The sequence below is a fragment of the Vitis vinifera genome, chromosome 11 (genome assembly GCF_030704535.1).
Source record: "Vitis vinifera cultivar Pinot Noir 40024 chromosome 11, ASM3070453v1".
NCBI lineage: Eukaryota > Viridiplantae > Streptophyta > Magnoliopsida > Vitales > Vitaceae > Vitis > Vitis vinifera.
In genome coordinates, this window is record NC_081815.1 from 15,022,981 (window position 1) to 15,048,880 (window position 25,900).

The window sequence follows — 25,900 nt, forward strand, 5'->3', positions numbered from 1 at the left end:
ATTAATAAGGACATTACTACATCACACTCTTTTTCCTTTATTTGAGTTTTTAACGAGACAATGGTAATAGTCTTAAAGTATTAAAAGATTATTGTGCTTTTTTTTTTTCTTACTAGAATTTTTGTCACTGGGTTTTTCTTTTCTAAGATTAATGACTTCAAAGGAAAGTGTTATAACTAAGTCCAAAAATTTAATTATAATATTTTTTTATTTACATGAAATCTTTCAAGATATTCATTTAGCCTTCATAATTATTAGAAAAATATTTACGGTAGCCATTATGATTGTAATCCTATAAATAGGGTTAAGGTTACTGAAAATGCAACTCAGAGTTGATTTTATCTAAACTTCTTTCTCTAAATTCTTCAATTTATTTCTTTGTTACTTTTACAACAAAACCCTAACTATTATAGAGTTTCTAATTTTCTAATTAATTATATAATAAATTATTATAAAAATTTTTATTATCATAATAAATTCTAATATTTTAGGATATTTAGAAACATGTTAAACTAATATTTTTCAAATTATTAGTTTTTAAATTAAAATATGCCTAATATAATAAATAATTTTATAAATATTTTTAACATATGAAAATTATATATATTTAATACTTAATAGTATTAAAATCTTCGAGAACAAAAAACTATTTTCAAAAACAAAAAAAAAAAAACAGAAAAAAAAACATGTTAGACAACAAAAAAATTGTTTTTTATTTTTTGATTTTTAAGAACAAAAAATAAAATATTTTTAGAGAATATCTGTATTTAGAATGATTAAAAAAAAAAATTTAAAAATATTATAAGTATTTTAGATTTTTAAATAAATTTTATTTTACAAAACATGACATGATAGTTATCAAAAACTATATTTCAAATTCGTTTTGAAAAACAGAAATCAAATAGCCCTAGATAACTTAAATAATTAATTATCGGAAATTTTTTTATAAATAAAATAAACTAAATAATTTTATAGTATTAGTTTTAGAAAAAAAATATATTTTTTTTACGATGATTAATTTTAATGATAAAAATAAAATAATAATACGCAGGTAAGTGAGTTGTTTGATGGAGTGGTAGAAGTACATTAACTGTATAAATGTACGTGTGGAGGCGCGTGGATCCAGATGCAATAGTATAAATATTATATAAAGAAAAATGGAATTCCAAATTTTGATTACACCACACCACACCTTTGTGAGGAAACTTGTGGGGCTTCATACAAGTCGCAACCCAAGGCAGAGAAGCAGAGAGAGAAAGAGGCAGAGAGAGGGGTGAGAGACAAGAGAAGAGGGGACACAAACGCAAACGGGAAAAAAAGGTGAGAGATTCGATCTGACAACTCCATTTGCACAGATTTCTGTTTCCAGGCGTTTGCTTCATTTACTCACATCGCCGATTTCCATTTTCTTCTTGGAATTCTCAATTCCATTCCCACTTGCCTCTCCCACCTCCATTATCTCACTCCCTTTTCTCTTTTCTTTTCCTTTTTTTTTTTCTCCCTCAATTTTCTGGCTGAATTTCAGGCGGGGATTATTATTTCAAGGTTCGATTTGGGTTCTGAGCTTTTTCGTGAAGTGGATTTTTGCTTTTGTTTTTGTTTTTCCTTTTTTCGCATAATTCTGTAAAGCTTTCTTGTTTTGGTTCTGAATTTCGTGTGGGGTTTATGGGTTTGATTCAGATTTCAATTATTTGAAACACCCGGGTTTGATTTTGTTTGATTTTATGCCATATGCAGCCCCCATCCCTCAATGCCCATAATTTATTGGATTTTATTTTTAATTTCTGATATTTATTTGTTTTTTTTTCCTGGTCACAAGTTCACATCACGTCCTGTTGGCGTTTTCAAAGAAGATTCTCTTCATCTCTTTAAATGCTAAGTTCTATTTTTAATTTTCTGATTTATATTTCAAATTATTTGTTGAAGTTTCAGCTGTAAATTTCATTAATGATCCTTCTTTTTGCTGTTTTGTTCTTTACAAAATCTAATATTATTTGTTATTTTCATGTTCTGAATCATGCTCTGGTTTCTTTTTCATTCAAATTTGATTCCTTTTTTTGGTTGATTATTTCATGTATGTTTATGGGCTTGTCGGCTGTGAATTACATATAAGATCCATTCGTTTCCTTTTATTTTATTTATTTATTTATTTATTTTTTATGGGTTTGCAAATCCAATTTGAAATCTATGTTGATTGATACAAACATAAGAACCCAGTAGTTGATTTTTTTCTTGAGTAATTTGACTTTTGTTTTGTTGTTAGTTTGTAGGCTTTGTGTCTCCTCTTGAGGACAGAGGCCAGAGGGCAGCCTAGAACAAGAGAAGAGTGGTGGGATCAATGGATTTTGAGAACAACAGCTGGATTTGGGAAGGGGTTTACCACTACCCACATCTCTTTGGAGGTATAATGCTCACGGCCGCTGTGCTCGGGTTGTCGACCAGCTTTTTTGGTGGGATTAGTGTTCCATCATCGTTGGCCTACTTTTGGCCTGATTTGGGAATTTTTCATAAGAGAAAACATGGAAAGAAACGGATTAGAGTTTACATGGATGGATGTTTTGATCTCATGCATTATGGCCACGCGAATGCGTTGAGGCAGGCAAAGGCTCTAGGAGATGAATTGGTAGTAGGCGTTGTGAGTGATGAGGAGATCATTGCCAATAAGGGTCCTCCTGTTTTATCCATGGAAGAGAGGTATGTATCATTGCAAATATTTTTGGCCTATATTTGTGTAGTTTATTGCCGAAAACCCCATATAACTATGCCTTCCTTGTTTCTGAAAATTTCTATTGTAGTTTCATGATTCTCTTCTTTGATTTTGGATCGTTTTTTCACTATAAGTCACAGAATTGAATTTTCCTCTTACTTGCTTCATATGTAAGTGAGAGAAGGAATGTCAAACATGTAGGGGAATGCCAGAACATGTTTACTGCTGATACTAAATTACTAATTTGGTGGTTTATTGCACAATGCAACCAATGATGGGTTGTCAAAACATGGATCCCTCTACAATTTCTCATTGGGGCAACCATAAAGTCTGTTGCAATAGGTATACCCTGATTTTTGACTCTTGGATACACTTTCTGTATCAATGGGAAAAGATTCTATGCAAAAGAATGCATTGGACAAAAATAGAAACACTTGAATCAATATTTTCCATTCATCAGCATACCTCTAAGTTGGGAATGAATCAATTGACCTATGAGTCTTTGATCCTCTTTTATTATTTTATTTTATTTTCTGTACCTTATATTGCTTGAGGGGAACAGAGAGCGGGCACATAGAAAGGATACATCGTGAATTGAAAGCAGTAACAAAATATGAGATCTTTTTAATAGGAAAATTTAGATATGAAACTTGTGAGAAGCCCCTATAGATCATCAATGGATATTCTTTTGAAGCATCTTGAAGTCCTTGTATCATGTATGAAACACATCAAGTTTTAATTGTCTAATAGTGACAGTAGTAAGATCTGGGAAGAATTCACCTAGCAAGTTTTATGAACCAAATTTAATGAAGTTTAACAAAATACTAGTTGTCTCCAGGATAAAAAACATAAGCATTATTTGCAAAATCCAAGTTTTGAGAAGTCAAATCAGGTTGACGAGATCCCATCCCAACTATTTGTTGCGTGTATTTCTGACAGTGAACCGTTTTATGTATTCATTTGGATTGTTTTGTACAGATGATTATAGTACTTTTTTTTATCTGACTTAAGGTCCTTTTTAGGCTTGTTCTTGTAAGTGGGTTGAAGTGGGTAGATGAAGTCATTGCCAATGCTCCTTATGCAATTACTGAGCAGTTCATGGACACTCTCTTTAACGAGCACAAGATTGACTATATTATACATGGGGATGATCCTTGCTTACTTCCAGATGGAACTGATGCTTATGCCTTGGCAAAGAAAGCTGGACGCTACAAGCAGATCAAACGCACTGAAGGTGTCTCCAGCACAGATATTGTAGGTATTAAATTTTCCTATTCTTCCGAATCTTCTTATAAAAATGCATTTTGGTGATAAGAGAGTATTATAACATTACCAACTAGGGGAGCTCAAACTCATGCAAGTATACAAACATGCCTCCCATACATTTGTTTTGAATCTAGCATTTTCTCTTTTCATGTTTTCTGATTTGAATGATGTCCTTGAGGCATGCATTCAAGCTCCCTAGCTAGCTTGAGGCACCCCTTTTTTCTCATTCTGGAAATTATGCATAGTAAATTATTCAAACTTTTATTTTAAATTGTAAATTCATGAATAAATTATTTTTTCTGTAGGGAGGATACTTTCTTATATAAAAGATACAAAAACTCATGAAGATCATAATGGTAGTACATCTTTGCATGGAGAACGTGATAACACAAATGAAGCTGAAGGTGAAAAATGTCAATCCAAAGGTCTCCACTTATCTCATTTTCTACCCACATCTCGCCGGATTGTGCAATTTTCAAATGGCAAGGTATTAAGCGCTCATATAGGTTCAATGATTGTCATACTGAGACGGTTACTTGTGGTTAAGGTTTGAAATGCTATGGGGGACTCATCTTCTTCTTTAAAAATACATCCTCTTCATGTTTGAAGAAAAAGAAAACAAGTTATCCATGCATCACATGCATTATAGACCAAGATTTGATTGAGAGATTGTAAGACCGATTTTTTTATTTTCCTTTTTCAATTTATTAGTTTTATAATTTAAAGCTGAAAGTAGATGATCCTGTTTTTCTGTTTGTTAACCGTTAACCTGTTGGCCGGAATTATAGCTGTCTTCCCTAGACCATTTGTTACCAAGTATTGCAAGTAATTCTGTAATTATTTACAGAATTTCTACATTATCCTTCAAAGTCCTGCCAAAATTCATAGATAGAGCAGAATGGATAAACAGGATTTGGGTAGCAAATATATCTTGAATATGTTTCCAAATTTTTCGTACCATGCTTGCTGAATTTGCGGTTACAAATGATTTCATAGCTTAATAATATTCCTTATAACCTGCTATCCATCTGAGCAAATTTCAAATCCTAATTTCTTATAATGATCAAGAGCTGTTGTAAACTTCCCTTGAAAAAAGCTTAAAATCTTATTGGAGAACTGGAAGTGACAAAAGGGAGGACTTATCTTTATGGAAAGGCTACACAAGGAACAGAAAGCCCCTATACCAGAAGTACCACAGATAAAGATGTTATCCACATAATATTGTACCCCTGCCCACAAATTCGCTTATTCACATAAAGCACTGGGCATTACCCAACAACCAAATTTGAGTATGAAAAACTTTTGTAAAATTTCAGTTATGCATGAGATAAGAAAATTAAGGTATAAACCTCTTCATTTCATATTAGCATGATAAAAAATGTTTACATGACCTGTGCATATGTTAACTAATGCACTCAAATGGGTAGCTATATTATATGAGACACAGTTAATTCTCAAATGGGTAGCTATATTTTACATGACCTGTGCATATGTTAACTAATGCACTCAAATGGGTAGCTATATTTTATCTATGTTTTGGATTAATTCTCATGTAATCTTATCTTGAATAACACCTCCTTTCTTTATTCAATTTAGGGACCTGGACCGAACGCTCGTGTTGTATACATTGATGGAGCATTTGATCTCTTTCATGCGGGACATGTTGAGGTAAAACTACAACTCTTGAATTTCAATCTTGTTTTATTTTTTCTGTAATTAGAACATCTATTATAGTTTCAACTGGATTTTTTTCTTTAAAAAGAAAATAAAATTCTGGAGCATTTGATCTCTTTCATGTGGGACATGTTGAGGTATAACTACAACACTTGAATTTCAATCTTGTTTTATTTCTGCCATTATTAGAACATCAGTTTTGATTGGATTTTTCTTTTTTTTTAAAAAAAAAAAAAATTCTTATATTTTCATAGTATGCTAATCTTAAGCCACATTTTTCTGCTTGCTTAGATACTCAAGAATGCTAGGCAGCTTGGAGACTTTCTCCTCGTTGGTATCCACACTGACCAGACTGTTAGGTATCTTCCTCTCGATACATCCACTTTCATGGTTGTTGCTCCCGCTTATAGTTTTATTTTGTTTGTACCTCTGGACCTTTATTTTTGGAGTTATACAATATGTACATGAGAGTTTGTCTCATATCTCAGTTTAAAGGGGAAGACAAATAAATAATAGAAATTGATGTTTGCTGCAGTGAACACAGAGGGGCCCACTATCCAATTATGCATCTACATGAGCGCAGTCTTAGTGTACTGGCCTGCCGTTATGTCGATGAAGTGATCATTGGTGCACCTTGGGACGTTACAAAGGATATGGTGTGTAAATCTTTTTCAATTAATAATTTTGGAAATGAGTATTACTCAATCTTTCTATATATTCTTCTGAATTTCTCCGGATGGCAATTAATGATGGTATTTACCCATTTTTATTAATTAAATGCTTTTATTTGCTAATATGTTTCTTTGAGCAAATAAATTGCTCCATGAATTAAAAATCACAAAGTACTTTGCTTATGATAAATACTCTGTTATATTTGGTTCCACTTAGAATTGTGGAATATCCAGTACAACTTCCATTGAGAAACATGCCCTTTATGAATGAAATATTTCCACTTGCCTATCAATTCAGCTGTTTACTGGGCCTAGATAGTGTTGAGGGTAGGGGTATTACATACGTATAATCATATTCCATTTGCTACTATGGTTAAAACTTCATCTTAATTCATTGCTGTTTCATGATAAATACATACAATAGGTGTCCTTACAGGTGTCTCTGTAGATTGGATCATATTATAATCCTGATTTAAGCAATGTCCATTGAATTTTAATTATGTCTAGGTAATTTAATCTTTTTTATTCTTTTGTTTTTAATCTGCTATTTCTTTAGCATTTTCTTTCCACACATTTCATTACATTTTCTTGAAAGCGTTATCATCTGTCCTATACAAGCTTATAATTTGTTATTATGATCATGTTAACTGGGTTTTCTCTTTTGGCATGAGAAGATAACGACTTTCAACATATCTTTGGTTGTGCATGGGACAGTTGCTGAGAGCAACTCTTTCTTAAATGTAAGTGGTATAATTTTTAGATTGTCAGATATGAACACCCCTTATTTCTCACTTCATTCAGAAACTTTGTTGAACAAGATGATATTGCATATTGCAGGGAGCACGTGATCCTTATGAAGTTCCTAAGAGCATGGGCATTTTCCACATGCTAGAAAGCCCCAAAGACATAACAACCACCTCAGTGGCCCAGAGGATAATAGCTAATCATGAGGCTTACATGGTATTTATTACCTAGATGCTTCTTCTCCTTTACTTTGCATCAGTGTCCCATTAATCAGCGGCAATATATGCTAACGTATTTTAATGAAGCATTGATGATTGAAAGTAGTAAGTGATGGTCGAAAGCATTCATTCAGAAGCTTTATCAGGTTTTGTCCATCTGATATGGTTCAGAAAATATTTTTGGCCACTTTATTAGAGTTAAGTAGAATTGTTGGCATGCATGATGCATGTTCACATCACCTCACATTATCATCAATTTGTGAGTGGTGGATTTCCCTTTGGATGCAATTCCATAGCCAGTAAAATTTCTTCATGTGGGTTGGAATCTGAATCAACACCTTTTAGGACAAAAAAAAGTGACAATGTTAGCATCAATGCACATCAAAGTAGGAAGGATAGGTGATGAGATTTTAGGGTATGCTGTTTGCAAGAATAACAGGGGATTATTACGGTTTTGCTGCCTTTGTTTATTTATTTAATCTTCAATGCAGAAACGCAATGTAAAGAAGGCAGAGAGTGAGAAGAAATACTATGCAGAGAAGAAATACGTTTCTGGAGAGTGAAGGCTCAAACTTGATACCCTATAAATTACCTCTCTACTTTTGCTATTGAAGGATGGAACGAGAAGGTAGCCGTAGAAAGAAAGAGAACAGAGGCTTTAGATGATGCTCATTTTCGTCCTACTTCTTGTTGTATCTTCTCCCTCAGAATAGAGATACCGATACAATAATTTATGCTAACCTTGACATGCTATCCCTGCGTGTTTTTGAACAAACCATACTTTTTCTCTCCCTCCCTCCCTGTCTCTGCTCATTTTTTGAAGGCATTTGTTATTCTGATGATTGATTTGTTGTTCTTGTGCAAGTAGCATGTCTTGAATGAATTGACTACTCCTAATACCTAGCTTTTGTGCAACACAGGCAGCTAGCATTGACCCAAAGGGTGATTGAAAGCGACATAGAAAGAGTTTTGGGCCAAAATAGCCCCCCGCATGGAAAAAAAATCAAGTTTAATCACTTTTCCACGTTCAAAATAGTTTTTTTTTTTAGTCACATAAGAGTCATGTAATTATTATTTATTTTTTTTAATATAAATAAATTAAACCTCAATACTTGTGATTTTTAACTAAGGCTTCATTTTTAATTTTTTAATTAAAACATCAATTTCGATTTTATTTTCTAACCTGAAGCCTCAATAATTATTAATTAAGGTTTTATTTTTGAACTAAAACCTTAATTGAAATTTTATTTTTTTAACTATAAATTGATAAAAAAAAAAAAATAAATTAATATTTTATTTATTAAAATAATGTTAGATCTTTAAATATATAATTTTTTATTATTAAAATATATATTTTTAACTAGATATTTTTTTATTAAATTTAAAAGCATAGAAAATGAGGTTTTTAAAATTAAAAAATGAAGCCATAAATGCTAAGTGAAGCTTCAATTAATTGAAGCCTCGGTCGGTTGAGACTTCAACTTTAAAATTTTTAAAAGAATATTTTTTAATGATATGTCATCCTACATTGCGAAAACTTAACTTCGAAGGTGATATAATTTATTTATTTTCCATAATGGAGCCATTTTGGCCCAAAACCCTAGAAAACATAAATTTGGAAAAATGTTCAATTTTTTTAAAACATGAAACATATCCTCAACTATTATAACTGAAGTAATGAATGTCACCATATTAATTATAATAAATGTTAATTAAGTATTATTTATGACTTCCATTAATACTCATTAATGGAAACCATTAATGTTATTTATAAGTTCCATTAATATTTATTAATGGGAATATTAATGGAAGCCATTTGAAAAGCCTATAAAATGGTTTTCCATCCCCTGTAATATGTATCCCTAAACAAGAAATAAATTTCTTACTTTCTCTCATTCTCTCTGTTTTTCATTCTCTCGACTTTCTCAACTCTCTTCTTTGATTTATTTTTCCCTATTATATATTAAAGTAAGATGTATTTTATTTCTACTACTTTGATTTGCATTGTATTTGTCCTTATTTCACAACACATTATCAGCACGAATTGCTCTGAAGGTAATTCTCATATCTTAAACTTGAAGTTATTTATATAGAATAAAATTTTACATATTTATATTATTGTTGATTTGTTTTGTTACATATTGTTAAAAGTTATAAACAAATTATATGATTTTGTTTATAATCAAAGTTATACCAATGCTATCAATTTATTATAACCGATTCTAATAATATTGTTTTGTCATATATTTGAAATTATTTGACTATGTCGAATCTCACAAAATTCGAATTTGTGGCACTTGATGTTGAAATACATCTTGATGCAATGAATCTTGGAGCTATGATCAAATAAGGAAATCAAGCATCCCTGTAGGATTGCACAAAAACATTGATTTTCCTTTGTCATCATCTCCATGAAAGTTTAAAAAAAAAAAAAGTTTTTTTTGATGAGAAATCACTAATCTCGTCCAACTAGATCTGAACCATTCCCTGAAATGAATGCAATATCATCCCAAACTCATGGACATGGTCATGGTCGTGGAAGAAATCCCCGATACCATGGTTCTTATAGTAATAATTCATCAAATTCTCAGAAAAGGAAAACCTCATTGCACCACCAAAAGTGGAACAATACTGAGGCAAAACAAGAAAATGGGAAGCGTTTACAAGATAAGCCTCCTAAGAACCATGAGAATAATTGTTATAGATGTAGTATGAAGGGACATTGGTCGCGTACCTGTCGTACGCCCAAACATTTGGTTGACCTTTACCAAGCATCAATAAAAGCAAAAGGAAAAGAGATAGAGATGAACTTTATCGATTGTGATGGATTGGACTTAACCTATTATGACGTTGATTTCTTTGAAGGTCCCAATGAAAAAATAGACCATTTAATAAATGATGAGAAAATTAACATTGATTGATGTTACTTTATATATGAAATAATACATTATTATGTTTTATATTTACATTTGATTTTCTTTTGTTATTTACATTATGCCTTGTTTTTTTTTTAGTTATATCTGAAATCCATGTGTTATTTGGTCTCAAGATGAATGAGGATGATGTATGTCTCGCGGACTGTGCAACCACGCAGACAATTCTTCGAGATAAAATATATTTCCTCGGATTGACATTAATAAAAGTTAATGTAAGTACTATATCTGGTACTACAAACTTAGTTGAAGGCTTTGGAGGAGCAAACATAATGCTACCAAATGGAACAAGATTTCATATAAATGACGTTTTATATTCTAACAAATCCAAAAGAAATTTGCTCAGTTTTAAATATATCCGTAGAAATGGATATCATATTGAAACTATGAATGAAGATAATATAGAATATAATTACATTACTTCCATTATATTTAACCAGAAGCTTATAATGGAAAAACTTCCGGCTTTCTCCTCTGGGTTGTATCATACAACTATAAAGCCTATTGAATCATATGTTGTCGTGAACCAGAAGTTCAATGACCTAAAAGTTTTTGTCCTTTGGCATGACAGGCTAGGTCACCCAGGGTCTTCAATGATGCGTTAAATAATCAAACACTCACATAGACATCCACTAAAGAACTAGAAGATTCTTTTGCCCAATGAATACTCATGTGTTGCCTGCTCATAAGGTAAATTGATAGTCAGACCATCTTTTACCAAAGTCACATCTGAGTCACTAGTCTTTTTAGAAAGAATACATGGGGACATATGGCCTATCTATCCACCATGTGGACCATTCCGTTATTTTATGATCTTAATAGATGCTTCTACTAGGTGGTCACATGTTTGCCTCCTTTCTACACGTAATGTTGCATTTGCTAGACTCCTTGCACAAATAATCAGATTACGAGCACAATTTCCAGATTATCCAATTAAGAAATACGTCTTGATAATGTTGGCGAATTTACTTCTCAAGCATTCATTAACTATTGCATGTCAATAGGGATAAATATTGAGCATCTTGTTGCTCATACTCATACCTAAAATGGTTTATCAAAATCCTTCATCAAATGTCTCCAATTAATAGCTCGATCATTACTAATGAAAACCAAATTACCTACTTCCACCTGGGGACATGCTATTACAGCTTTAGTCCATATTCGACCTACAACTTACCATAAATACTCCCCTTCACAACTTGTGCTTGGAAAACAGCCAAATATCTCTCACTTACGAATCTTTGGTTGTGCAGTATATGTACCAATTGCACTTACACAACGCACTAAAATGGGTCCCCAACAAAGACTTAGGATTTATGTAGGTTTTGATTCTCCATCTATCATAAGATATCTTGAACTTTTGACAGACAATGTTTTTACAGCTCACTTTGCGGATTTTCATTTTAATGAGAGTGTTTTCCCGTCATTAAGGGGAGAAAAGTCAATTCCTAAAGAACGACGAGATATTAGTTGGAAGGCATCTACTATGATCCATCTTGATTCTCATACAAATCAATGTGAACTAGAAGTTCAAAAGATCATTCATTTGCAAAATCTTGCAAATCAATTACCAGATGCATTCATTGATACAAAGAAAGTGACAAAGTCACATATCCCGGCTGCAAATACTCCAACACGGATTGATGTCCATGTAGGACAGTTAACAAATGAATCTAAGATATGCTTGAAGCGTGGTAGACCTGTCGGCTCAAAGGATGTAACTCCTCGAAAGAGGAGAACCCAAGAAAAACTTGACACTCTAGAAGAGGTTATCAAAATGACTGATTAGTTTAAAATTGATAAATCTATAGCCCTAAAAGAGGCACAAATAATGCAGAAAGCACCTGAAAAGGCACATATTGAATAAGAAGCCTCTGAAGAAGCACATATTGAACGAGAAGCCCCTGAAGAGGCATATGTACCTAAAAAATTGTTAGATCTCAGTAAGTTATGTACACACGGGAGAAAAATGAGATCGAAATAATATTGTTATTAACAATATTTTTGCTTTCCAAGTGACCTCTGATATCATAAGAAATGATGAAGATCTCAAACCACGAAATGTGGAAGAATGTCGACATAGAAATGATTGGCCAAAATGGAAAGAAGCTATACAGGCAGAGTTAAACTCATTAACAAAACGAGAAGTTTTTGGACCTATAGTCCAAACACCTGAAGATGTAAAGCATGTTGGGTACAAATGGGTATTTGTACGAAAGCGCAATGAGAATAATGAGATCATAAGATATAAAATGTGATTAGTAGCATAAGGTTTCTCACATAGACCTAGTATTGACTACGAGGAAACATATTCTCTCATCATGGACGCAATCACATTTCGTTTCTTAATTAATTTGGCAGTCTCAAAAGGACTGGATATGTCTCATGGATGTTATTACAACATATTTATACGGATTCATGGATAATGATATATACATGAAAATCCCTGAAGGATTTAAATTGCCTGAAGCAAATAATACAAAGCCTCGTAGCATGTACTCAATCAAGTTACAACATTCCTTGTATGGATTAAAGCAATCTGGACGCATGTGATACAATCGCCTTAGCAAATACTTGCTAAAAAAAGGGTATGTGAATAACTCTATATGCCCCATGCATCTTCATTAAGAAATCAAAAATCGGATTTGCAATTATTGTAGTGTATGTTGATGACTTAAATCTTGTTGGAACTCCTGAAGCGCTCACAAGAACAATAAATTACTTGAAAAAGGAATTTGAGATGAAAGATCTTGGAAAAACAAAATTTTGTCTCAGCCTACAAATTGAGCATTTTCCAAATGGAGTTTTAGTACATCAATCAACATACATTAAGAAAGCTTTAAAGCGTTTTTATATGGATAAAGCACATCCTTTAAGTTCTCCAATGGTTGTCCGATCACTTGATGTGAAAAAGAACCCATTTCGTCCTTGCAAAAAAAAATAAAGAATTACTTAGTCCTGAAGTACCATATTTTAGTGCTATTGGTGCACTTATATATCTTACCAATTGTACACATCTAGACATTGCTTTTTCTATCAATTTATTAGTAAGATACAGTTCCGCTCCAACTCGAAGACATTGGAATGATATCAAACATATATTGCGTTATCTTCACGAAACTACTGATATGAATTTATTTTACTCAAGGGAATCAAAGCAACAATTGTTTGGATATGCAGATGCAGGATATCTTTCAGATCCACATAAAGGTAGGTCACAAGCAAGGTATGTGTTTAATTGCAATGGTATTGTTATTTCATGGAGATCTGTCAAACAAATAATGGTGGCCACATCATCAAATCATTTAGAAATATTGACAATTCATAAAGCAAATCGTGAATGTATATGGATAAGATCTATGATCTAGCATATTCGGGAATCATGTGGACTCTCCTCTATCAAAGGTGACTTGACAATATTATTTGACGATAATGTTGCATGCATTGCACAAATAATAGGAGGTTATATTAAAGGAGATAAAACTAAACACATTTCACCAAAATTCTTTTATGCACATGAACTCTAGAAGAGTGGTGAAATTGATGTGCAACAAATACGCTCAAATGATAATCTAGCAAATTTATTCACAAAAGCGTTGTCAACCTCAATATTCAAGAAGTTAATAAACAGGATTGGAATGCGTCAACTCAAGGATATCGACATAAGGGGAAGTATGCTTGTAAAAGGGTGTTAGTGTACTGTACTCTTTTTCCCTTCGACTAGGTTTTGTCTTACTGAGTTTTACTGGCAAGGTTTTTAAAGAAGCAGTCCAACATACCAAGAGCAACTTAAAGAATTATAAGAATATTGCACTCTTTTTCCTTCGCTAGGTTTTTCCCATAAGGTTTTTTTTACTAATAACGTTTTAATGAGACATATTCTTCAATGTGGTGGACATCCAAGGGGAGTGTTATAACTGAAATAATGAATGCCACCACATTAATTATAATAAATGTTAATTAAGTATTATTTATGACTTCTAGTTATTTATAAGTTCTATTAATATTTATTAATGAGAATATTAATGGAAAGCTTATAAAATGACTTCTCATCCCCAATAATATGTTATCCTAAGTAAGAAAGAAATTTCTTACTTTCTCTCATTCTCTCTGTTTTTCATTCTCTCAACTTTCTCAACCCTCTTCACTGATTTCTTCTTCCCTATTATATATCAAAATAAATATATTTTATCTCTACTACTTTGATTTGCATTGTATTTATCGTTGTTTCACAACATCAACAATAATTTAATCCCCTAGTTTATTGAAAGTTATTTTTCTATATAAGACCGTTGTCTGTGCCCTTCTAATCAAATATTTCTAAAAGAATTCATATATCCAGATGAACCAACCCTCTTAAAATCAGGCGTAAAGGAAAATAGAAATGCAGAAATGTAAAAGGGCACTGAAGTTGTTTAATTTTGATAGATTAGATGAACATAATCTCAGCGTTTGCAGGAGGGTGGATTCATGAGCAAATAACCGAGAACGGATGCTGAAATTTGGCATACCCACATTTGTCAACGCACAAGTCACAACACCTTAGCTGACTCCCATTATGATTCAACCCAAAAGAGATCACGAAAAAGGGAAATGGCAGCTTTCCTTCAAAAGCTTCCAACCAAATACCCAAATATCTATTAACACTGGCTAAATGGCTATTAAGCAAGTTCCATAGCTGAACACACACACACAGAAACCCTCTTGCCGGACGGCCCTTTCTTCTGCAAAATCTACCTTCACATCTTTAATCTCTTTTTGCATCCCCTTGCAGGCTCGGAGACTAAAAAACACACGGCAAAAGGTTACATAGTGGAGGAATAAGGAATTATTACTAACTAATTATTAAGATTGTCACCGGAACCACGTAATAGGGGTAGACATGTTCTGGGGAAGCTGTGGAGTCATACAGTGCTGCTGCTGCCATTGATGTAAGCTTTCACTTCCCCTCATTCCTCCAAATCCATGTTCTTGCTGTTGCTCTGGGTTTAAGTTGTTGTCTTCAATGTCCATTGTTGTGACCTCCATTTCTTCTGCCTCCTCCATCAACTCCACAGCCTCTATTTGGGGCACCTTCACCCCTGATGCTTGAGGGAGATGCGAAGGGACCCAGGGAACTACAGCTAAGCACTCATTTGTTACCCTAATATTTCTCTCCCCACTTGCTGTTTCATCCTCCACTGACTTTCTGAGATTAGGCTGGCTCGACCAAGGAAATTTATCTACATACAATCAAAATAAATCACTCAGTGCCAAATTTCCCAGAAATCCAGGATCATCCACAACAATAATCAAACTTCAATTTTAAATTATCCAATCTATATGAAACATTGTTTTGAATTTATCCAACCCAGAACATTAAGACATGATCCACACCCATTCAGTGATGACTGACTACCTCGTTATGAGGTCCCTTCACTGAAAAGGGGAGGAAAGCATATAATCCAACCAAAACTCACAACACTTCGAAAGCATACTGTGACAAATTCAACATTCAATGTTCCTACTATTTTCTTTCAAATCAGTTTATAAGCAATCTAATAATATAGATAGCAGCTCCTTTAAAACTAATGAATCAAAGCACTCCTACTGTTTTCACAAGAGTTTAGAAAGTAAAACAAACTAAGATGGGGCCTGCAGCGCATACTCTTAAAACCGGAAATAATATCAGAATCAACGGAGACTGAAAACTTTGATGGAGACTGCATCAATGGCGAGTTAACAGGCTTGAAGAGAACTATAGCCCTCTCTGCATTCAATGGAATACCATCCACTTCCTCCCGTGTATTTTCAACTTGCTTTTCAGGCAATAATTGTTCAAATTCGACAGGAACATCATGCTCCTCTTCCTCCATTATTGGCGGCAATTCTGCATCCTACGCGAAACAAAAAAAAAAAATGTTTTTAATACAACATTGTCACAATTTAATCAAATTTAACGACAAGCTTCACAATCTTTTTAGTAATAAAAATTTATACATATATTTTTGCGGATTCTATATAGCTTAAAGAATAATTCAAATATTTGTTAAAGTTCCATCGGATGGTGATAAAATTTTTAATCTCAGATTTGCCATATCCAGAGAGAAACCGAATTTCAAAAAACACAGGGAAAAAAAAAAATTGAATATTTTAGTAGTTCCAAAGTTGCATTTTCTTTAAATTTTCTTGGCCAACAAACACCATGAATCGCTCCAGGAAAAAGCCATTAAATACAAGAGAAAAAAGAGGCAGAAGGGAATTTTCCTGGCGGGAAGAAACATTGAACAAAGGTCTCTTCGGTTGCTGATAAAATATTTAACGTCTGATTGTCCATTCTCCGAGATCCAGAAACGTAAAAACTATTTGACATAATCACAAAGATCAAAAGAGAAAAAGACAAACGACAATTTAACCTCAAATTTGCATTTCCCCTAAATTTCCTGGGAAACAAGCCAACTCGATTATCTTGGAAGGGAAGAAGAAGTGCCTATCGGCATCCTCTTCTGTCAATTTTCTCAAAAAAAAAAAAAAAAAAGGCCCAAATAAAAGGTTCCTTCAACGAGGAAAGAGTATTAACGCCATTTTTTTCTAAAAAAAGAAAAACAAAAATTAAGCTTCAAAAGAAGCATGTACCGTAAATTTTTTCCCGGAAAAAACATACAAACGGTGATGTTCTGGAGAAAGAAACTACCAATAGACGGATTTCAAGATAGAAAAAGAAAAAAGAAAAAAAAAACGAATGTTTAGCTTCAGCGTCTCATTCCCTTCCAATTTTCTAGGAAAACAAACAAAATTCGGGGGAAAAGAAGACAGAAAGGAAAAGAAAAGTACCAGTCGGCGAATTTTTCTGGCGGGAGAAGACAAGGAGAAGTCGGAGAAATCATCGTTGACCTCTTCAAGCTCCTTCCGCTTCATCTTCAAGGACAAGTAGGAAGCCATCCAACTCCAACCGTAACCCTAACCCTAAGTTTTCTGTCTGTGACCGTGATGAGAATTATTGAGAATGGACTTGTGGTCTAAAGGGTAGTTAAAGTTTAGACTTTTAGAGAGAGAAACAAAAGTTGGCGAGCCGCGAGTCTTCTGTTTGCCTCTGGATGTCTCTAGAAGACTAGATCCTTCCTCCACCGGTCCACCCCCACTCCCAATTTCTTTACGCTTCCAAAACGTTTCCCTCTTTATTTCCTTTGCAATTTCACACTATGCCTCGTTTGCCGTCAATTTTATTTCTATTGATCTTAAAAACAAGTTTTGTACTTCTCAAACATCCATCCAAACAATACCTATACTTTTCATTATTCTTTTAAGTCCTTTCCAAATACAATATTTGGAACAAAAGATGCTTTAAAAAGTTATTCCATTTGTTTTAAAAGGCTAATTTTTTATTTCTTTTTAACTTCTCAAAATTATGACTATATTAAATGCTTTGATAATGATTTTAGAAAATGATTTAATTTTTTTAATACTTAAATAATAAAAATTTTTAAATATTAAAAATATTTCTTAAAATCATTACCCTTAATTTAATATTATTTTTTAAAATTAATTTTCTCAATCTTAAATCTTTTTGTATCATTAGATTATTATTTTTAAAATTTTAGATTAAGCTTAAATTCACTATATGATTTTCAGTTAAATTAAATTTTAATTAAGGCCTTGTACAACTTCCATGGAATTTTCATATAAGAATCACAAGTGATTTTAATAATCATATTAAATTTTTATTTTTTAAAAGTTTTGATTCATCATTATTCATATATGAATTTTGGTGAGATTCATTTTGAAATTCACAATATTTATCACCGCTCATGTTTTAATAATAATAATAATAATTTCTTGAAATATCCACAAATAAAAGAATTCTTACTCTCTCTCCTCACAATTTTTGAAAGTTATACTCCTCATTAAAGAGTATAAAAGGAAAGTGGGAGAGTGAAAATATATATATATATATATATATATATAATATTTACTTCCATAATGTCATCTTTTATTTCTTTTTTCATAATAACGTGATATTTAATATCATAGAAATCATAAATCTTTCGCTTGTAAATTGTGAGAAAAGGTTTAACAACTCAATATTAACTATTTGTCATATAAAGTTATAATATATTCTAAAGATGACCCAGAATAATTATCTATGATATTATGCAATTTGTATCACTAGAAGTACATACAATATGTTTTGGATTAACCGTTTCAATGAGATTTTTTATCCCGGTTGAAGGAATAATTACCAAATCTAATATTCCCTCACCCTTGGTACCAATGAGCTTTTTATTTGATGGAATATATACAAATCATACATCATTTATAATCATAAAAATGAAATCTATTTTTATTATAATTATAATTTCAATTTTTTATTTATATGGTATTGTAATTTATTTTCTTATATAAGTCCTATTTTATAAACTATGGTTTATAGTTTACACAAATACTATTTGAAGGGATAGGACGAAATTATAGTTGTACGGCACTTTAAAAGATATTTGATTGGAAGATGTTACTGTACAAGTATAAAAGTCATAAAATAGAGGTGGGAAGTTGGGAAACATCTCTGAGTTATTATTTTTGTGAAAATTATATAATGGATAAAATTAAAAGAATGAAATATAGATGAAATAGGAGATATGGACCCTATGGTATAGATTGCTCCTTTCTTGTGAAGTGGGCCTGATTGATAGGATATAAATACTCGCTCTAGGGAGCTGACTCGTGTCATTATCATGCCCATTCAAATTGTATATGTATATATCAAATAAAAATAATTTTTTATTAAATATATTAATCATAATTAAACCTAAATTATTACTAAATAAAATTACTAATATCTACACCTTATTTTTAAAAGCAGAAATGAGGAATGAGAAGTGAAATCGATTTCATTCTCGTTTAATAATATATTTAGATTATTTTTTCAAATGAGAATGAAAAATAAAATAAAATTATTTGTATAAAAATTAAAATGGGAGAATTGCTAGATAGAGTGGGTGGGAGGTGATAATGACCCGAAAAGGTCATTCATTCTAATAAGTCTCGGGAAGGGTGGGAAGAAAGTGCAAAAATTCCTCAAAAGGTCATTTGTGTTAATAATGGTAAAAAAGAAAACCAAAAATAACCTTCAATAACCAATAATAATAATAATAATAATAAAGTAAATAAAGGTTAATTTTAATTACGAAAACACACAAGGGGTGAAATAGGTTTTAAAAACTTTTTGTTAGAGATAATAAACTCAAATTTTATGATAGTCTGACACCTCTTGCTTACGTTCACTCTCCTCCAGCTCCCAACCGAATGAGAGTTCTATTATATTTCAAACTTCAACCAAACTTCTAACACCTTTACACTTGGAATTTTTTGCTTAAATGAACTCTTACACAATCCCTTTTAGTTTCTTTTCACTTGAAACTTCTAACTCTCACAAAAAACACTCAAGTAGCAATTGAAACCTCTCAACCTATCTCAACAAAGGTTCAAATACAACTCAAATGCTAGGAAGAATGACAAGGGTGCATTAAAGAATATGCAAGTGGAGATTTAATGCATTAGGAAAGAATGAGAGTTTTATGGTGAAGAACAAGTAGTTGAATAATTAAATTAAGGTGTTCTCATACTCATAACTGAAGTGGAGCTCTCAATTTATAGGTTTCTAGCATCAGGAACCAAAATGCCAAAAAATAGGCTCGACTGGTTGACTAGCCATTGGGTAATAAGTGCATGACAGGTGACTGTTAGGCCTTGACCGAGCCTTGATTGGACCTTGACTGGACCTCTACTAGGAAGACATAACCATTGACCGGGGATGCAAAGTTATTGGAAGAAGACAAGATTTTTGCATCTCTCGACCAAGAAAGCAAAATTGGTCGATCGGTACCCTAACTGGTTGACTAGTGCCTTGAGTGGTTCACCATTTTTGGTCGAAAACCTATCTTTTTTATATTCTTTTCACTTCTAACACTTAGGTAAGGTCTTTCGATTAATGAATATGTCAATTTTGAAACGATTTACCTAAGGTTCATATATTAAAATTTGGGTTTTAATCGAAATTTAACTTTAATGCATAAACCGAGTTTTTAAAGATGCACGAAAAAAATATGAAAACCCTAAGTGCACCCATGAATTCATCTTACATGTGTTTCCTAAGATTAAAAGGTCTTCCATTTCTCTTGATCTTGCATCCATTGGGTCCTTTAATAAATTTCTCGGATATCCTTTTGAATTCCCAAACTTAAACTTGAAATCCTTTTTAATTCAAATCAATTAGCAATTTAACCACAACTTTTTTTTATCATCAAAACACGATTAGGAGAACCCTTGGGCTAACAAAAACAAATAAGTGGAATAAAAAGTTGGGAAAAGTGTGTTTTGGGTTGTAATATGCAAAATATGAGAAATTGGGAACCTAATTGTCAATTTTTGAAGATAACTATTCTAATCCTAAAAATAATTTGGGATTCATGCACTTTGAACTTAGTTGTTATTTTATACCCAAATTGCCCTCCCTTTTCCTTCGGCCCAACTTCAACATTAAATTGATTCGTTCCCAATTGGTGTCTTAGCTCATTCATGTCCTCTCAATGGTCCCTGACAGTGGTGCCATTTGATTCGTGTCTAGCTGGTGTCCCTTGATTGTGGTCCTCAGAAGGGAGTAATCAACAAAATTTATAACCTATTACACCATATACTAGGGTAGCAAAGACAAAGCTACTATAGCATAGTGGCTCTAGGATCGTTCATTGGGATGAGTTTTCATTTCACAATTGATATTAATTCAAAGCTGAATTGGTGCCTTTTCATTTCAAGGTTAGCTTTAAAAGAAAACATAAAGATGTTTGAATAAAAAAAGGTTTGGTTTTAAACTAACCAAAAATAGTAACTGATTTTACTTACAAAGAAAAGTGTTTCTTGGAGTTTAGATCACTAAGCTCAGGTTCCTTGTACAAAAAGGGAGTTCCAGTCACTTGTTTCTTTTCCTCGCATTGGGGATTTAACATATAGTTATTTCCCGAACCGGTGTGGTACAAATGCTTCTCATTAATGGGTTCAAACACTAAATCCCTCTCACTGATACATCTTGCAATGGCTCATGCCTCTCACCTATCATTTGCCATTCAAGGTGATCTTTAACTTTGGACTTCCCTTCTCAAGCTGGCAAGAGATAACTAATGGATGTCTCCGTGGAGTCCAAAAGCTTACCAAGTGTTGGCTATTCTAGAAAATCCTACCTTCAAACCACCTCCCAAAGGCTCGCAAGAGATAAACTAGTGTATCTCAATGGATGGAGACCACTTGCCTTACCAAGTGTTGGCCCAGGTGATTTAAAGGCGTTTTAAGTTAACTAAAAAGATAAAAACCATTAACAGGTCACACTTTCTCTTCATTAAAAACTAAAACAGCAAAACTTCCAATTTATGCATGTGGAAACTTACCTAGCTTTCTTCACTCCAAGAGACGAAGAGCCTAGCCTCTCATCCTCTGAGGAAAAATCCTCAGAGTTTGATTGGCTAGAAAGAAAACTAACGAGAAAACAAAAATATATATGAAAAGCAGAGCAAGTGCTCTGTATTTTACTTCCTTCCCAAAACTGTACAAATGATGCGTCTCTAGGAACAAGCTCCCGAGAGATCTACATATGTTTTTGATGAAAATTACAAAACTATATATAAGAGGTTATTCACCCATTTTTCCAAACTTAATAACTAAGGAATCCTATAATTGGTGGGTTACAAGGAGAGTTTGGGGATTTAGACATAAAATATCTAAAGCACAATATCTCAAAATGTCGGTTGTACATATCGGGAATTTAGACATTAAATATCTAAAGCAAAATATCTCAAAATATCGGTCGCCCATATCTGGAAGCTTCAGGAGAACACCGCGGCACTGTGCAAAATGACTGCGAAACTCTCTGGGTAAGCGCTATCAGAGGATCCGGATATATCTAACCGGGGAAGTTGAAACGCCCTCCTCTTCCATTCGGCGTCAAGCGACGGATGCGAAATATCCGGATGGAATGTCGGCGGAGAAGAATTCCGGATGTGAGACATCCGGGTGGAATGTTGACGGAACAGAATTCTGGATATGAGACATCCGGGTGGAATGTCGGCAGAGCATAATTCCGGATGTGAGACATCCGGGTGGAATGTGCGATGCCACAACCCACGTTCCGCCGCCCTCTGATGGTGTGTCCGGATTTGCTTATGGATTCCAAAGAACTCTCCTCAATCTCGGATTGCTTTGGTGATAAAAAAACTATCAAAACACCAAAACTTAACACAATTTGATTAGAATTGATTACAAGGGTCCTTAATATGTTAATTGGGTTTAAAAGGTGATAACTACTACTCAAAAGTGTTTAAAAGAGTTAATTACAAGCTATGAAATAACACTTTTTGAGTAGTAATCATAAATAATATAAAAAAAAAACTCAAAAACACCCTTACTTTTCTCTCCATGCCTTGCATGGCACTAACACTGTACAATAGACTCCATCCTCTATCTGCTTGTCTCCCTCTTGAAACCCAAAAATCTAAAACTAACATCTTCCTCTTATTGATTTGAATATGAAAAACCCAAATCTCGTAAAAAAAAAAAACGGATCTCTCGTTTTACCAAATATTCCCGGAATCCCAAGAATACGATGAAACCTAAACCTAACCTCTTTTTGTCAAAACTGCATTACATGTGCTTCAGTCGCACTACACTTTCCAAGCTCCTTCCTTTCTATCTCCCCTTGTCCTCTCTTTCTCTCTTTGAATTGTGATGAAGTAGCAACACCACCAACATTCTCAATTTAATCCTTCTCATTGAAGGACATCTTACTTTGTCTTTTTATTTTTCTTTGTTCGTCCACAAATATGCTTTTGTTGCCTTTTGTCTTTTACTAAATTATCAACAACATTCATGTCCAAATATGAGGTTTCTAGTTTTCTTCACTTCTTCAAGCTACTTGTGTTGTTTTCTTTTAAGGGTTTTTTTTTTTTTGGAGTGGGTTTGGTATGTGTATTTTTCTTCCATTGCTGTAAAATTACAATATTTTGGTATTAAAATTTGGATGTCAAAATCATGAGATTTTGATATTTGATTAAGGTTAGGGTTTTTTATGTTCATATCTATTTTAACACATATATGTATGTATGTATGTTTTAGAGAATGTTGTTTATTTTTCTCCTTATAATAATGCTAGAAGAAACTATTTTAAAACACTTCCCCCTCAAGTTAGAAATGTTTTAAGGAAACAATATGAAAAATATATGCAACAAATTAGGATGACAATTCCTCTTTTCCATTGGTTTTTTAAATTTAGGAAACCCTTTAAAAAAATAGCAACATTAACCACAAAAGAAGGAATAGAAATTTTTTCACATAATGTAAATAATAAATTTTTTAATTAACAAAATTCAAATCAAGAAGAGTCAAATTTTAACAAAATGAAACAAAATTTAATAAAATTTTGTTTTCTTTTGCCTCAGGAGAGGTTGAAGAAATAGAAAAAGTAGAAAAAAAAATAGAGAAAACAAAAAACAAAAACAAGTGAATTAAAAAAAATAAACAAAGTAAAAACAAAAACAAGTGAAATAATTATAACTAAAAAAAGTAAAAAATGTGGAACCAGTGAAATAAATGATGAAGTACCTAACAATTCTACTCTACACAAACAAACAAAACATAAAGATAAAGATATAAATGAAGTAGGAGAGACATCATCAAACAAAATAACTCATAAGGTTGAAAAAGTTGGAAAAGTTGAATTAACATTATTACCAACAAGAATTGAAAAAGAAGGAAACAATAAATCAATAAAAACAATAAATAAAATTCAAAATAAAAATAAAACAATAAACATAATTTCTTCAAAAATAGATAAGTATATATTTTTTGATGTTATAGATAAAATAGATGATGAAGAGACACAAAGACAATATTTACAAAACTTAAAAAATTTAATTCTCACTGAAAATACAAATAAAACTGAAGAAATTAGACCCACATAATACTTTATGCATGAAATATTTAATAGGTTTAAAAAGATTCAAAAACCCATAACTATTGAAGAATTGAAAGATGAAATACAAGAAATAAGAAAATAAATAGATCAATTAAAACATAAAAATGAACAAATAAGGAATTTAATACAATGCAAACAAGAAAATTTTGTTGAAACCTCTGATAATCAAAATCTAGGAATAATACCTGATAAACAAACTACTATAGAAATATTTATTAATACAATATCTAAAATAAATTTTCAAAGATGGTAAACAAATATAAGATTAATAGTTGAAGATTTTTGAAATAGAAATGGTAGTACTAGTAGTTTTAGGAGTTGATATGAATTGTATACAAGAAGGAATAATCCCTACTCAATACTATGAAAAAACAGGTCAAAAACTTTTCTCTACAGATAGAAGTAAATTAGAAATAGGATACAAACTTCAAAATATTCATGTATGTCAAAATAAATATTGTTTTAGAACTCAATTTATCCTCTACAAAGCATGATTGAACCCTTAATTTTAGCAATTCCTTTTATTACACTACTTTACCCTTTCTAAGTGAGTAAAGAAGGTGTCAAAATTACAATATTAGGAAACACTATATTTTTTCTTTTTATATATTCATGAACTAAAAAGGAATTATATCAAGTCCAAAGTAATTCAATAAAGAAAAAGATAAATTCAATTCAAAGAAAACAAACTCACTTAAATTTTTTATCAAAAGAAATTCAATATAAGAAAATAAAAGAACAAATTTTAGAAGATAAAATTCAAAAAAGAATAAAAGAAATTCAAGACATTTTTCAAAAGAAAATTTGTTATGATATTCCAAATGCCTTTTGAGCAAGAAAAAAACATGAGGTAAGTCTACCATGTATTCAAAACTTTGATGAGTCTAAAATACTCCCTAAAGCTAGGTCTATACAAACAAATGAAAAACTTTTAGAATATTGCAAACAATAAATTGATTCATTATTGAAGAAGAAATTAATTTGACCTTCAAAATCTTCTTAGAGTTGTGCCTCTTTTTTATGTTCAAAATGCTGCTAAACTAAAGAGAGGTGCACACAGATTAGTCATTAATTATAAGCCTTTAAACAAGGTATTACAGTGGATAAGATACCCTATACCTAATAAACAAGATTTACTTAAAAGACTTTATAGTGCAGTTGTAGACCCTCAATTTTGTCCCTTGCCACTTGCATGTATCTTGGGGGTGTCACCTGCACCCAATTTTTGTATGTCACAACCATAGAGCCTTTGTTGGGCTTAATCGATTTTCGAACCTCACGTGAGTTCACCTATGACTCGATTTAGTGCAAGCGTTTGGTCCATTATGAAATGTCGTCATGGCCAATTCCTTGGTTCATATTATGCTATAGGATAAATGGTAAGGTCTCCACAAAAACTTCAGTTCAGTTGGAGCTCGCCGAAGCCCATCCAAATCTTGAGCACTCTAACTTGTTTTAGTCATTTCTCCCTCATCCGAGCTCAGAATTATGCACCATTTTTTGGTTGGATTCCTTACTCTTCAAGGAATATTCTTTCAAAATTTGAGAATTTTTCTCAACCGGCTCGACCTGTTTGCAACCGGCTCATCCGATTCATCGGGGCGGCTTGCGAACGGCTCTGAATTCGGAGCACTCTAACTTCTTTTAGTCATTTCTCTCTCATCCGAGCTCGAAATTGTGCACAATTTTTT

At 32.4% G+C, this 25,900-nt stretch overlaps 2 protein-coding genes across 7 annotated transcripts; one reads left to right on the plus strand and one right to left on the minus strand.

Moving 5' to 3' along the window:
* The first annotated feature begins 1,167 nt into the window (after positions 1–1,167).
* Positions 1,168–8,122, plus strand: LOC100251543 (ethanolamine-phosphate cytidylyltransferase). 6 transcript variants are annotated; one of them, XM_010658371.3, is made up of 11 exons: positions 1,174–1,320; positions 1,526–1,545; positions 2,264–2,694; positions 3,730–3,965; positions 4,279–4,460; positions 5,570–5,641; positions 5,939–6,006; positions 6,183–6,303; positions 6,993–7,058; positions 7,156–7,278; positions 7,772–8,122. In XM_010658371.3, the coding sequence occupies exons 3-11, from the start codon at positions 2,339–2,341 to the stop codon at positions 7,841–7,843; spliced, it is 1,296 nt and encodes a 431-aa protein (XP_010656673.1). In that variant the 5' UTR covers positions 1,174–1,320; positions 1,526–1,545; positions 2,264–2,338; the 3' UTR covers positions 7,844–8,122. The 6 variants fall into 6 exon arrangements, with proteins under 6 accessions (XP_002265606.1, XP_010656675.1, XP_010656673.1 ...); XM_002265570.5 differs by lacking the exon at positions 1,526–1,545 and having other exon boundaries at positions 1,168–1,320; XM_010658373.3 differs by lacking the exon at positions 1,526–1,545 and having other exon boundaries at positions 1,168–1,320; positions 2,271–2,694.
* A 6,502-nt stretch (positions 8,123–14,624) lies between these two features.
* On the minus strand, positions 14,625–17,386 carry LOC100256672 (hypothetical protein). The gene is made up of 3 exons (XM_010658374.3): positions 17,027–17,386; positions 15,861–16,089; positions 14,625–15,435 (listed from the first exon to the last, which is right to left on the minus strand). The coding sequence occupies exons 1-3, from the start codon at positions 17,132–17,134 to the stop codon at positions 15,068–15,070; spliced, it is 705 nt and encodes a 234-aa protein (XP_010656676.1). The 5' UTR covers positions 17,135–17,386; the 3' UTR covers positions 14,625–15,067.
* Between the last annotated feature and the right edge of the window lie 8,514 nt (positions 17,387–25,900).